Source organism: Bactrocera oleae, chromosome 4 (genome assembly GCF_042242935.1).
Source record: "Bactrocera oleae isolate idBacOlea1 chromosome 4, idBacOlea1, whole genome shotgun sequence".
Classification (NCBI taxonomy): Eukaryota; Metazoa; Arthropoda; class Insecta; order Diptera; family Tephritidae; genus Bactrocera; species Bactrocera oleae.
Window position 1 is genome coordinate 74,881,218 of NC_091538.1, and position 14,713 is coordinate 74,895,930.

The window sequence follows — 14,713 nt, forward strand, 5'->3', positions numbered from 1 at the left end:
CACCTGAGACGTTCGCGCAACTGTCGGTATTGGGATTGCTGCCGATTCAACGCGAATAGGATGAGACGGCATTGTTGCAGCCGTTCGTACCTCAATTTCCAACACATTTGTTCTTTAGAGTTGTTGCTGATGCCAGTGCCGATGCTAATGAAACTGGCAAGTTTACCGTGAAAGTCAACAGCATCATTGCCATGGACGCTTTCAATATCTGTACTAGGAATGTCATTGGCACTCTGAAGAGTTTTATTATTTTCTGTTTTAGAGGTTAATTTTCCGTCCACTACCGAAACATTATCAGTAAAGCTGCTAGCGCCCATACCTATGCCGCTATCGAAGCTGAAGTCAAGTAAAGCTGGGCTGCATGAGCTTTTTCTTCCTTCCGTATCGATATTCAGTTTTGAACCTTTGTGGCCGATTTGATCACTGAGCTCTGTGTTACAAGCTGTATCTGCACCAGTAGGATTACAATTGGAAGTGTTGACAGTGATGCTGCTGAAACTAAATTCCCGCTGTGATGAAATGGAAGGGGTTTCGTCACTTGGAGCGATTGAAGATGTGACACCAACTATGAATCTCGCTAATGCAGACATTCCTTATTTTTACTTTATGAAAAAAATTTTATGTACCTACAATTCTGTACATATCCAAATGATACGTACATATATTCACTTTGAACTTTGTCTCACTAATTGTGAATAGTTTAATACTTGATTGGATGCTATAAATATCGTTTCACTTTCCTAAGTCACAGGTAATAGTAAAATTTATTGGAATTGAAGTCTTCACTTTTTCGCATAATTTCATTATACGGAAATTTCAGATGCGAGTGACCCATGTAATTAGTTGTGCCACTATGCCAAGACACCTTTGGTTTGTGCAAGCCTCGTCTCAATTAAATACCTTCACATAATTATCTCACGCTCTCATACTAATAAATATGTATATATAGTACACATATTCAATTGAATCTATACAAATTATCTGGTTTCATTTCTTGTGTTTTTTTTCATTATTCACTGAATTTGTCTCTTACTTGTTTCGTTTACTTGCTTTTGTTGTATTCAGTATACTTTTATATACTTATTATTTGTATTTAACTTCTACCTCTCTCCGTGATAAGGGAAAACTTGGTGAAAAGTACGTTAGTAAAAGAGAAGATGATATCTGTCTTATAAATTCTTAATGTAATGACTTACTACGGGTCATAAAAACTACTATAACAATTTTTTAAAACAGTTACATTTATTAATTGATTCAATAATAAATAACATAAGAAAATATGGTTACAAACATACAGCGCGTTCTCGGTAATATCAAAAATATATGCACGCAAACTAATATTTTACCTTAAAATTATATAACAGAGAAGGAAGGTCTAAGTTCAAGTGTAACCAACGATTTTATACTCTCGCGATTGCTTTACGCTATATAAACTCAACCAATGAGACGAAATATAATATATTGGGTGTATGAGTAAAAATTCAACCAGAGGCTTAACTAAATATATTAGCGATATGGAGTTTAGACCGATTTCATTTTAGTTCACCACTAAACGACATTACATACATAATTTCAATAAAATATCAGACATATTGATCAATATAGTCAGTTGGAAAGCCGAAAATCAATATATTGGACTTGGGAGGGTTTTAGAAGATTATATTTACTTTTGGCTCTAAACTAAAGTATGCTGGAGAACATATTTCCTCGGAGTTTTACTAAAATAACCCCTATTCGGCTTAAAATCTAGAATTATGGAAACCTTTATATGTAATATATGGGCCTGTGTTAATTTGTAGTAGACAGCTCGTTTCGATATCGGGATCATTAGTAATGCAATATAAATAAAAACCTGTACTAATTTGTATAAATATCGGGTGTTTCTTTATATTTTGTATTTTAGTTTCAATAAAATGGAGAAAAACCAATATTTTTCCTTTATTCAAATTCAACAGAACAGAAACTAATACTTACACACCGAGCAATTCATAAAGCCTTTGCGTACGTATAAAAGAGTTTCCGTTAGAATTGTCAATTGGGCCTTAAGAAACTCATAGAAACTTTAACATAGATCTCTGGTAGCGCTGTTGGGAAATTAACCAGTGATTCGACACGCGATATATGATTTCTAAAAATCTGTATTGCTAGCAATATTGCCAATGGAGAGTGCTCATTGCTAATGTTTGACATTCATTGCTAGCAACGAACTGTCATTTTGATGGTTTGACAGAGCTGTTTTCATTTCTACAGAAAATTTTGAGCATCAGAATGTGCATGTATACATATGTACATAATTTCAGTCGCATGTGCCAGGACAGATAAAACGTCAATGAATGCATGCATGTATATGTTTGGTTGCGATACTGCAATTTTGAATAAAATTTTTTAAACGGTTCAACAGTTCAAACATGCGCTATATCAGCTCGAACATAACAAATGTCCACACAAAAACATTGCAAACCCCTATGGCTTGTAAGGATTATATGACAGCTGGCACAGAACCTCATTGCACGAAAATTAACATAACACATTTTACAGCGATTGTGGATTTATTTTTGTGTGTTTTTTTCTTGTTTTTCAAAGATTCATAGCTTGGTTTCTTAATACTGACTCAAATATTATTTTGGAGAGACTCGGATAGAAAATACTGTCACAAATTGTATAAAATGCAGGATCACGAAATATTTTAAGATAAACTATGCATAAATTCAGTATAAAATTGATCAACAGTTCAAAAAATGTTAAATTCGATATCTGGCTAAAAAGATGCATGAACCGCTTTTACACAATTTAGGTACAATACAAAATCAGATACGCTAAACAAAACATTCATACACAATCTCGTTTTTTAAGCCAAATGTCGTTGCTCCGCTTAATTTTTGTCTATATTCTGAATCAGGCAAGAAATATAATACAAAACAAGTCGGATGTAACCGAACATTTTATACTCTCGCAAAGTCAAATGGTATACTCGTTTGAGATTTCTTTGTGGATTGGCTGATATTTTCGGTAGAAGGTCAACTATAGGCACTGGGGTCCACATATTTAGTACTTAGGGGCTTGAACAGTTTTGGTTCGATTTAGACAAGTTTTGGTCACAAGGTGGCATACATACATAATACGTTTATTATTCACAGATGGAATTGAAAATGGTGTTATATGGGAAATAGGCGTGGTTGTAGTCCGATTTAGCCCTTTTCGCAATATAACATAGAAATATGAAAAGAACGTTATGCACCGAATTTGGTTGAAATCGGTTAAGCAGATCTCAAGATATGGGTTTTCACCTAAAAGTGGGCTATGCCACGCCCAATGTCTAATTTTGAACGCGGTTCCTATAAAGTCATCTCATACCATCCCAGAGATAAAATTTAATGTGTCTGGCGTGTTTAATGCTTGATTTATCGCGCTTTTAGTAGTTTTTAACAGTACCGTTATATGGGGAGTGGGCGGAGTTGTCACCCGATTTCACCCATTTTTACACTGTCAATAGAGATGCTAAGCTTTTTCTCAGTAAATTTTGTTATTATAGCTTCAGTGGTATAGGAGATATGCACATTAAACTTATTAGAGGGCGGGACTACGCCCCCTTAAAAAAAAAAATTAAACTGCAGATGCCCATCCTTAATGTGATCCTGTATACCAAATAAGAGTCTTGTATCTTGTTGTGGAGCTTAGTTATGGCAATTTATTTGTTTTTGCTTAATGGCGTTTTGTGGGCGTGGCAGTGGTCCGATTACGCCCATCTGCAATACCAACCGTCTTACGATACCAAGAAACATGTGTACCAAGTTTCATAAAGATATCTCAATTTTTACTCAAGTTACAGCTTGCACAGACGGACAGACAGTCACCCGGATTTCAACTCGTCTCTTCATCCTGATCATTTATACACATAGCCAATAAAGTCTACGTTCACCCAACACTTTAAGTGAAGTAAAAATAGAATTTAAATAGGTAATTCAGTTCAAATTTTCTGTTCATTACACTAGTATATGGGAGTTTGGGGAAGTTGTGGAACAAATTCACATATTTTCGGTACTAAACTATAGTATATCCAATATTATACGTTTAGTCAATTTTACTAAGATATCTTACTTATTCGCCAATGTATGAGATATAAAGTCAGCCAGAAGTTCGAAAATCTTTCTATTAACATAGTTATATGGGGGCTAGATAATTATTGAATTGAATTATTCTTAGTAGAAAAGGATTCTCCCCGAATTTCTAATTTCTATAATATATCTCACAGGTTGACCGATGTTTTCGATAAAAAGTTCGCAATAGGAACTGTGGTTCTCATATTCGGTATCTGGGTACTTGAATAGGTTTAGTCCAATTTAGAAAATTTCTGATCATAAGGTGGTGCTTCTCAAAGGCACTATTCGTACAAAATTTTATCCGATACATTGATTAGTTCTTGATTAGTATACTGGAAAGTTAAAGAATCAGAAGGAATTTAAAATTGCGTTATATGGGAAGCAAGCCTGGTAGAAGCCCGATTTCGCCCATTTTCGTATTGTGGCATAAGGATATCTAGATAATGTTACCTACCGTATTTGGTTATAATTGGTATAATAGGTCCGGAGCTATGTGATTTTACCTAAAGGAAGCGGGGCCCCGCCATTGTCCAATTTTGGCGCCGGCCCTCTTGTACCATCTCGGGCGTAAAATTTAATGTCCTTGACGTAGTTAGTTATTAATTTATCGCACTTTTAGTAGTTTTTAACAAAACCGTTATATGGCGAGTGGGCTTGTCTTGAAATCCTGATTATATATAACCCTATATCTAACACGATGAGTTATAGGTGATACAAACAACCGTTAGGTGAACAAAACTATTATACTCTGTAGCAACACGTTACTAGAGTATAAATATATGCGTTTTTGAAGTTCTTTTCAGAATATCAGATGCGCATGCTAATAGCATTACAGTCGCCAAATTTCATGGAATTCCTATGTGCGTTTGCAAATATACCGGCATTTTTTGAATTCTACTAATAGAGAATAAGCAGAAAAAGTATCCGCTCACTGCTTATTACATTAGTTTATTGTAGTTTCTACGCGTTTAAGATCTGATAATTTTTTGTGCGTTGTTGTCAATAATACAGATTTAGATAATCGAAGGAAAAATCGGCAATTTGTGAGTAAATTTTTCGAATTATTAAGCTTTAATCGAAATGAGTGCAAAAGACAAAGAAATAAGTGTTGATTAGCGGAAAATAATATTAAAATTAAGGGAGGACGGTAAAAGCTTTCGTGAGTTGGACGAGTTGTCAACAGAACGGAGTCATCAGTGCGATACGTCATCCAGACTTTCAAAAAAACGGCAATTTTTATTTCAAAGCCTCGATCTGGACGTCCGCGTCTAACCGCTTCCCAAATAGCAGAGGATGTAAAAATACGATTTAAAAAAACAATATGCAGCGACACAGCAAAAAAAATATTAAAAAGGGTTGGATATCATGGACGAGTGGCACGCAAAAAGCCATTCATTCAAGCCTATATCTCTCTGGGAATCAGTTTTATGGTCGGATAAGACCAAATATAGTATATTTGAAAAAAAAGGAAGACATATGGTGTGGCGAAAAACTGGTACCGCCTTTGAAGCGCGAAATCTTACTTCAACCGTAAAGCATGGTGGGGGTGGAGTTCAATTGAGGGGGTGTATGGCAGCAAGTGGAGTTGGTGGCATTGAGTTTATCGAAAATATAATGAATAAATTTGTTTATCTAAATATTTTAAAACGACAAATGAAGCAAAGTGCTGGCAAATTAGGATTGCGAAACGTGTTTTGTTTCCAACAGGACAATGACCCTAAGCATACAGCGGAATTTGTTCGCCTTTGGCTTCTTTACAATGCTACAAAACAGCTACATTCGCCATTTATAGGCTCTATTGGAGCGCAGAATTCGCACACATACGATTACCAGCAAAGAAATGCTCAAGACCGTTATATTGGACGAATGGAATAAAATGTCAGCTCAAGATACGAGAAAATTACTACATTCCATGCCTAAACGTCTAGCAGAAGCGCTAAATTTCGAGGATACCCCACCAGCTATTAAACTTTTTATAATTACTTGATATTATTGTGTTCTGGTTGATAAGCGGAGACTTTTTATGTTTAAGTTAATTGTTTTTAAAATGATTCAAATCATAATTTGAAAAATAAGTAAATTCTTTTAAGCGAAAAGATATGATTTAATAACACAAAAAAAATTTCTTAATTGGTCAAACTTTTATTTTAGTTTAAAAGATTTTGTACCCAGTGAGCGGAGACTTTTTCTACCTAGTGTATATACATAGTATACCTATATATAGTGTAATCAGACGCCAGCAGATCATGTATGACATTTTTATACTCTTGCAACATGTTGCTACAGAGTATAATACAATAGTTTTGTACACCTAACGGTAGTTTGTATCACCTAAAACTAATCAAGATAGATATGGAGTTAAATATATACATATATCAGGAAGAGGAGTTGAAATCTGGGTGACTGACTGTCCGTCCGTCCGTGGGGCGTGGCACCGCCCACATTTAGGTGAAAACTTATATCTCAGAACTGACTCGATCGATATCAACCAAATTTTGTGTGTAATTATGTTATGCTGACATTTCCCTGCTATAGTGCAAAAATGAGCGAAATCGGACTACAACCACGCTACTTCCCACAGAACCCAATTTTAAATTCCATCAGATTCTATCACTTTTCAGTATGCAAATCAAGCACCAATGAATGTATAGGGATAAAACTTTGCCCGAATAGTGCTATTAAAGTAGGTCACTTTATGATCAAAAATTGGTAAAATCGAATTACAACTGTTCACGCCCCCAGATACTGATTATGTCGACCCCAGTTCATACATCGAACTTTTTATCGAAAATAGCGGTCAAGCAAATTCTTTCCTGACAACAGTTTGTTTAAATGAAACTCAGGGAGCATATTATTAGTATGTGGCATGTTAATGGTATGTGGTATTGCCACAATAATAAGTTAATAAGATACCAAATTTTATTGTTATCCATTAACGATTTCGTGGAATAATGAATATTAAATTCTTTCGCAACATGTTTTAATATAAAGTTTTACCAAGAGTTGTAAGAGCATAAAATGTTCGGTTAACTCGAATTTATCCCTTCCTTACTTGTTGTGCATAGTATTAGCCGCTTTAACGCTTTTGTATTAGGAGGATGCCAATCGGCTTTTTTTTCTGTAAGAGTTGGGGATAAAAAATTTACTATGGTGTAAAAAATTTTACGTTTTGCTAAAATGGAAACAAAAACAATTGCGACTTTAAGTTTTTGTCTTGCTATTCAATTTATTAAATGCATTTGCAAAAGTAATAGAATCTAAATAAAATACTGTACTTTGCTAATGGCAATACGAATGAAACTCGAATGGCTGATTCACATACAACTACAAGTTTGACGTATGTCTTGCGTTCCCTTGGTGTGAACGAACTCGTTCAAAAGGATATGTACTTCGAACTTTTCAATCAAAAATCTCTGAAGCAAAGCCAAGCAGAAGTTGTATGTGAATCAGCCATCATCAAGGCACAAACAGTCCCCGACGCAAAACCGTGTCCCGAATCAGCTGATACGACCTATCTTATGAGAAAGCAAAGTAAATGATCAGTCACCATCGCTTGTACCGTCCGCTTCAACAGACCGTACGGTAGGATATGCGCGAAAATTGGATTTTTCTCGTAGAAACGAGTGAACTGAGAGTGAGAAAGCATCGTTGTCAATCTCGATATTTTGTAGTAATAAAAAAATGAACTTGAATATATTTGAAATATTCTTAAAATCACAGTCGATTACACTTATTTATAAATAAGTACTCTATTTTTAATAGTTGGATTTTAGTTTTGAGCTTTTACATTATGAAAAATTATAACTAAAAAACTACATGTGTGAAAAATCGTGTATATAAATAGAACAATGGCAACGTTGGTGAAATGAAAACAAAAGAGAATAACTGATTTCTGCGTTGTAACTACGGTACATGTGATTTCCCTGACCTGGAACCCTTTCAATGTATTTTTGCGTTGTGTTTCGGGTCATTGCCATGTATGAATAGAGTGTCCCCTGGTTCCCAGCCAATTTTTCTAGACTCGGTGGGTAAGTCTTTTAGAATATATATAAATGTAATCCTGGACTTTTATAATTCCATTAATTTTACGAAAATTCCTAGCTTATTGCACTGAAAATAACCCCATAGCATAAGGGAGCCACTACTAAATTTTAACGTTTGTTGAATGTTGCGTGAAGTTATACCAACATTCGTGTATTGGTTTCTGCGAACAGATTCGTTACAGACATTAATATTTAGTGTCTCTAAAATAACTTTATATTTATTCTATCGCATTTTCTATGGCTTTCGACAACAATAATCGTTTTAAGGATCTCTTTGCGCGTGAAGATAGCTTCTGTGGTCTCTCATTTTAAATGGTATTTTCGGCAAATTTGCTTGTTTTCGAATTTTTGAAATAACACTAATCGAAACACCGCGTCTTTTTGAAACATCTCCCAGACTTTTTCCCAGTTCTCACACGGACTCTTTTGTCGCCCAAACCGGTTTTTTGTGGGCGAGGGGACGACGAGGAAAGATGAACGGACCGTGCAGCTCGTGCTGGGGTGGCAGACTTCGCTTCTGCGCAATTCAGCATTATTTCTAATTTTGCAATTCTTTTCATGGTTGCAATAGCGCTCGGTTTCAAATGAATATGTGTATGTATACGATATTTTAGGAAATTTGAATTCTGTTATTTACATAAAATATTAAGCTGCTTTCATATCTATTTCTTTTAACCGCAAAGGATTTAGTTCAAATATTACTTTTTCACCCTGAACAGGGTATATTAAGTTTACCACGAAGTTTTTAACACCCAGAAGGAATCGTTAGAGACCCTATAAATGATAAGCATGATGAGGTGAGTTGATTTAGACATGTCCGTCTGTCTGTCCGTCTGTCTGTAGTCCCTCAGTTTTTAAGCTATCGATCTGAAATTTTGCACCTGTCCTTTTCTCACTAAGAAGCTGCTCATTTGTCGGAACGGCCGATGAGAAACTTTTTTTATTAACGAGATATCTTCACGGAATTTTGCATGAGTTATTTTCTAAGGCAACAATTTAATTTCCGGAGAAAGTGTTCAGATCGGATCACTATAGCATATAGCTGCCATACAAACCGAACGATCGAAATCAAGTGCTTGTATGAAAAACTCTTTCATTTGACGAGGTATCTTCACAAAATTTGGCATGGATTATTGCCTAAGGCAAAGTTCTTGTATGGAACCTTCATTTTTGTGAAAGGTATTATAGCTTCTTTGCAACCGAAGTTAACGCTTTTCTTGTTTTTATTAATGTTAAGTTTGTTAAATGTTGTTTTCTTTGAATACATGACATCTTACTGTTAATTGTATAAATTAATGAGATTTGTAGAACGTTTTTCAAATATTTGAACTATCCTTATATTTAAAGCGCTATTTTGATTTCGTAGATTCCATTTGTCGAAAATATGGATAAAATAATGGAAATTGTTGAGTCCACTGTTAAGATTGTCCAAGAGCTAAACATTGCACACAAAACCGTTTGCAACCATTTAAATAAGGCTGGATACAAAAAGAAGCTCGATATATGGTTGTCACTCGAGTCAACGCAAAAAAACCTGATGGACCAAATTTCCATCTGCGAATCGAAACTAAATCGGTATACCCTTAGATATATATCAATGAATATTTACGAATTAATAACATTATATTTTATAGCTTCGTTCAGTTTTTTCTGTATTTTGTATGCATGCGGCGGATATTTTAAAATCCTATTACCTAGCTCAATTTTCTACCGATTAGCACACGGTCATAGTAACATGTTGTACAAGAATATATTAGTAATGTACATCTAACAGTTTTTTGTCACATTTAACAGAGACAGATATTATGATATAATCATTAAAAATTATCAGAACGACGAGACTAAATGAATTCGCGGTGTACTTATGTCTGCTCTTCCGTCAGTCTGTCTGTGCATCCAATAACTCGTGTAAAAAACAAGAAAAAGGATCATTATTAGGAAGCTCTCTATCTTAAAGGAGAGGGGTAGGGTTCACTTAAACTGCTACAATAAGGAACATACAAAATATGGCTATGAAATTCAAATTTGACACAGAGAGTCACAGTTTCCGGAAAATTTGAGCGATCAAAAATTGGACAATGAATGCATTCAATCAGTGAATATCTTATCTTAGTTACCTTATGATGAATAGATCGATTCCCATTTGCTAGTTTCACTTTGAAGTCAATACTTTTATATTGAGCAATATATCGTTATAGAACTAAGTATGTACCATATATAATATTATATTATTACCAACAGTCAAGTTTACAATTTCGTCTTGCACATAGGAATCAACGCCACCATTGCTTAAATAAAATGGTTATGCAGATACTACTGTAAATAATATGGGTGGCGGTAATACGTAATTACTATTCGTCTATACGTAACATTTCTTATAATAATGTTCTGCGGTCATCTCAAATCTACTTTCTCTACTATCAGGATCTATTCTATTAGAATTGGTCTCTATTTGTGTTTTAATTTTTTTTGTTAACATAGTACGTAACTTTTACTTTCATACATACACACATATTGCAGTTATAATTAAATTTTTATTTAATTTTAATTTTACTGAAATTCCTATGAGACAAGCCATCCCAATAACATATACATATGTACATACGGACAAAAAGTAAGAACCATTGGCGTCCACCAAAACAAACTTTCTTTTTATATATAGGTACTTACATACATATATACTATATCATAATATGTATACGTACATTCATGTTTGTGCAAACATAATTTAAATTAAACTTGTTTGTTTTTATAATATCCCGCTATTCCCCCTGGTAGCATTAGTACATTTGAACTAGTGGATTTACATCTTAAATTAACTATCAAATTCAAGGCTCTAAGGTTTTCCTGCCGATCAGTATTTTATGACAGAGAGAATGAGAGAAAAGAGAACATTGTATACCATATGATATTTTATTCAAATTACATCAATCGCGTGGGCGTAATGGCCAATTCACATACTTAAGTATGTACAACTTTGCTCGCTTCACTTGACAATTCATACTTTAACCAATAAGCGAAGAAAGCAAAGGGTATGTCAGAATAAATACTTGGCTTTAAGTGCTTTTCTCAAATACAAATGGCGATTGTTGGTTGGCAAAGCGTAAAAGGGTAAAGGGTTGCCCAACATTTTGCTTCGCTTTGTTTCACATCGATTTTAACGAATTCATACAAAAGCATACATCGAACTTATCTGTCAAAGCATGTCTGAAGCAAAGTGAATCAAAAGTATGTATTTGAGCGTTGAAAAATTCGATTTCGACAGCGAGTTCAGAAGTAAAGTTGGTTGCAGGAAACGAAGAAATTGTAACTTTTCTGAAAAATTTCATGACACGCGATGTTTAATGATTGTAGTGTGCGTTTGATTACGTTGACAGTTCTTATTGTTTGTTGTTGATTTGTCGGATTTTCACACTCCTGCTCATCAAAGTAAAAATACGCATGCAATTTATCTCAGCGCATTACTACGCTTACGCAAGTTATGTACCATAGTTTCAGCTTTACTCACACTTGAGGTCTAATTCATATAAGGCATTTGTTGAAAATAAAAATAAAGGCTTTATAAAAACTTTTGTAATAAATTCATTTAATGAAATTTACCTAAAAAAAATTATAAGAAGTTGTCCATCATACTGAATTATATTGAACTAGTGATTTGCCTGTTAAATCAAGTGATGCACTATACTAAATACTTGTAGGTTTCAAGCCATAACCACTGACGCAATATATATTGAGCAACATTATATTCCTCCCATCATTAAATTGATGTAAACCATTTCTATTTGTTATCTGTATGTACACATAGTATGTATTTACATAAATGCTCATCTATGTACATATGTATATGTCGGATATGTTTGTTTGTTTATTCGCATAAATTTACACTTAGAGATTTGCGACAGTGTTGTAATGCTAGGAATGTACTACATACATACATACATACATACATTGTATGTCTTTATTTTTTTGCTCTCTAAATTTTATTACTTGTTACATCCATTCTTTACATTTGGCATCAATACCTTGTTTCTGTTTTCTTTAATTTTTATGTTATGAAATAAAACGAGCAACACTGAAATAATTTTCTATGCCAGAGAATCACAATTATATTATAGCGTGCATATATTAAACGCGTCCGATGCCGAAAATTACATCCCAAACAAGTTTTTCAATATTCAAAAGCGTACGAACACACTAAACGATCACACGAGCTTGTCTGACTAAACCAACAGACTGGTAGTGGCATACTAACCATAAAGCGCGGCAATGAGGACGGGAATTTTTGGAGTAATGGCGTACTGCAAATGACATGCCGGCGACGCGCAATTGCTATTGCTGGTGAAAAAGCAACTGGTACTGTTAATAGATCTGTTGTTGATATTGCAATCTTGTCGTTAGTATTTCTGCCGCTTCTGCTTTGGACGTATTTGTCGTCACTGCTAACTTCGCAGCCATATCATAATATATCCATTATTTTCGTATATTGTTGCCGTTTCCACTTATTTATCTTTTCTTCCCTTTTCTGTTAGTTACGCTAGTAGGTATAGGTATACAACTGTACAAAAAACAGTGTTGCCGCAACATCCAAAAGTATCCACATTTTATTTTCATAACCTCGTAACATGTTGCAATAGAGTATATAGTAATAGTTTCCTTCACCTAACGCTAGCTAAGCTAAACGAGACAGATATAGGCTTATATATAAATACATATGTATGTACATATAAAAGATCAGGATGACTGTGCAAGCGATAACTTCAGATGTGCGCAATTGGACCACTTTTACACCCACAAAATCAAGTTAAGCGTAAAACTAAAATTTAAAAACATAACTGTTATTTGGCACAAGTCATTGAAATATGGGAGCTTCTCTGCAGTTTAAAAGTTGTTAATAAGTAATGTTCGTTATTGTAGATGGGCGTAATCGGACCATTGTCATGCTCACAAAACGTCATTAATCGAAAACCTATAAATTGCCATACATAACTAAATCGTAAATTAGGATACAAAAAGGTAATTTGGTACAGTAAATAGTACTAAGTTGGGATACCTTTGATTTTAAAATCTTTGAAAAGGGGGTGCGATCCCGCCCTCTAATATATTTAATGTACATACTTACATACATATGTATCTCACAAGCTACTAAAGCTATATCAACCAAACAGGCTTAGGACCATGTCATCTAGCACCGTCAGAAGCATTAACATAAATTTTACAAAAAGGATGGTAGGGAATGACGTTGAAATTAACTGGTAAACTTGGAATAGTAGTATTTAATATTACTATACCTTGTTCAAAATTTATAAAATATACTCTTTAAAATCAAGCGAATTGTATATTTTTGTTTGTTTGGTACCAAGTCACATAATAAAAATCTATACTCTGTTTACTCGGAGTCTGGAAGAAAGAGTGTATCTAAATATATTATCTATTTTCAATAAATAAATTATTTCAAACGAATATAATTTGTGTCTCTGCTACGATAGAAAAAATCAGTTAATTAACGGTGTACTCGAAATAGTTTCTCTCCACATTCTGGATGGAACCCAAATCGATATATTTTTCAATTTCCGATTTCAAGTTCAATCCGTTTTATCTCAATATTTTGAAATCCTGTTATGATGATATTATTGATCGCAGCATGATTTCCTATGTAAATCATTTTTGGTTTGATGAAGCGATCAAACAGCTGTATAAGCTGTCCGGTCGTCAATAAGCGAATTGCTGTAGCAGAATTTTGGGCATGTGCTGAATACAGACTATGAGTTATGAGTTATGAGAATTTCAAGCATTGCATGCCATGATACTCGTATATACCATATGTCTGGTTGCAAATATTTGGTCCATGGTCTGTCCAGGCTTCATATACTTTGGAACAAATAGGAAGGAACCTAGTTGTATGGAAATTTCACGATGCACCAGCTGTAATTTGTAATTTTTGAAAAAATACTGATTTCAGAAACGAAAAGAAACATTAGCGGTATTTCTAGCTTTTCCTTCTAGTGATGCTCTGATTCGAGTTGTATGTACATGACGGACCAGAAACAAAGTGAGCATGAGATTTGAATTTGAACAATAAACGAGTAAATTGGAAAGGATCTCATTTCTCAGCAAATGTTGTTGATAACAGAAGAACCCCTTCTTTTGCAAAAATTGCATTAAGGTAATAATTTAGAAGCATTTAATGAAAGTTTTGCACTTACATATGTATGTATGCGGAGTCGGTATGTGCTTATTAGGTAAGGTATTTTAGTTAAGGGATTATATCCACTTGCAAGTCAGCAATAAAGGGCTTTTTGATGAATTTTGTTTTAAGAAAGTGAATTTACAGAATTTCATGTGCTTTAATTATCGGCGATTCATTCTTAAAAATTGTGGGTTACTTTGTTGCCGTAGTCGATTAAATTCAGCCTCCACCTTTTGCCCCACTCTGTGTTATTCTTGTGTTTCTACCAAGCCAAAGGAATCAGTTTGGTGTTGTCTTACTTATATGTACTTATGTGCGTGTGAATGTATGTACGCGTACGTTCTTGCTTACGTGTATATTTTGTTTGAAGAATTGACACAGCC

General features: G+C 34.3%; 2 protein-coding genes across 9 annotated transcripts in view; one reads left to right on the plus strand and one right to left on the minus strand.

Annotated features, from left to right (window-relative positions):
* Nucleotides 1–12,599, minus strand: part of LOC138855670 (uncharacterized) — a 45,849-nt gene extending 33,250 nt beyond the window's left edge. For 2 of the 8 annotated variants that reach the window (XM_070108831.1, XM_070108830.1), the window contains exon 1: nucleotides 4–1,083. In XM_070108831.1, the coding sequence (XP_069964932.1) occupies nucleotides 4–590 (587 nt within the window). In that variant the 5' untranslated portion in view covers nucleotides 591–1,083. Of the gene's footprint in view, nucleotides 1–3; nucleotides 1,087–12,130 lie in introns of those variants that run through there. The other 6 variants (XM_070108832.1, XM_070108828.1, XM_070108825.1 and 3 more) reach the window with 6 other exon arrangements.
* HisT (Histamine transporter) overlaps nucleotides 1–14,713 on the plus strand; it is a 47,635-nt gene that overhangs the window by 3,350 nt on the left and 29,572 nt on the right. The gene's annotated exons all lie outside the window — the stretch shown is intronic.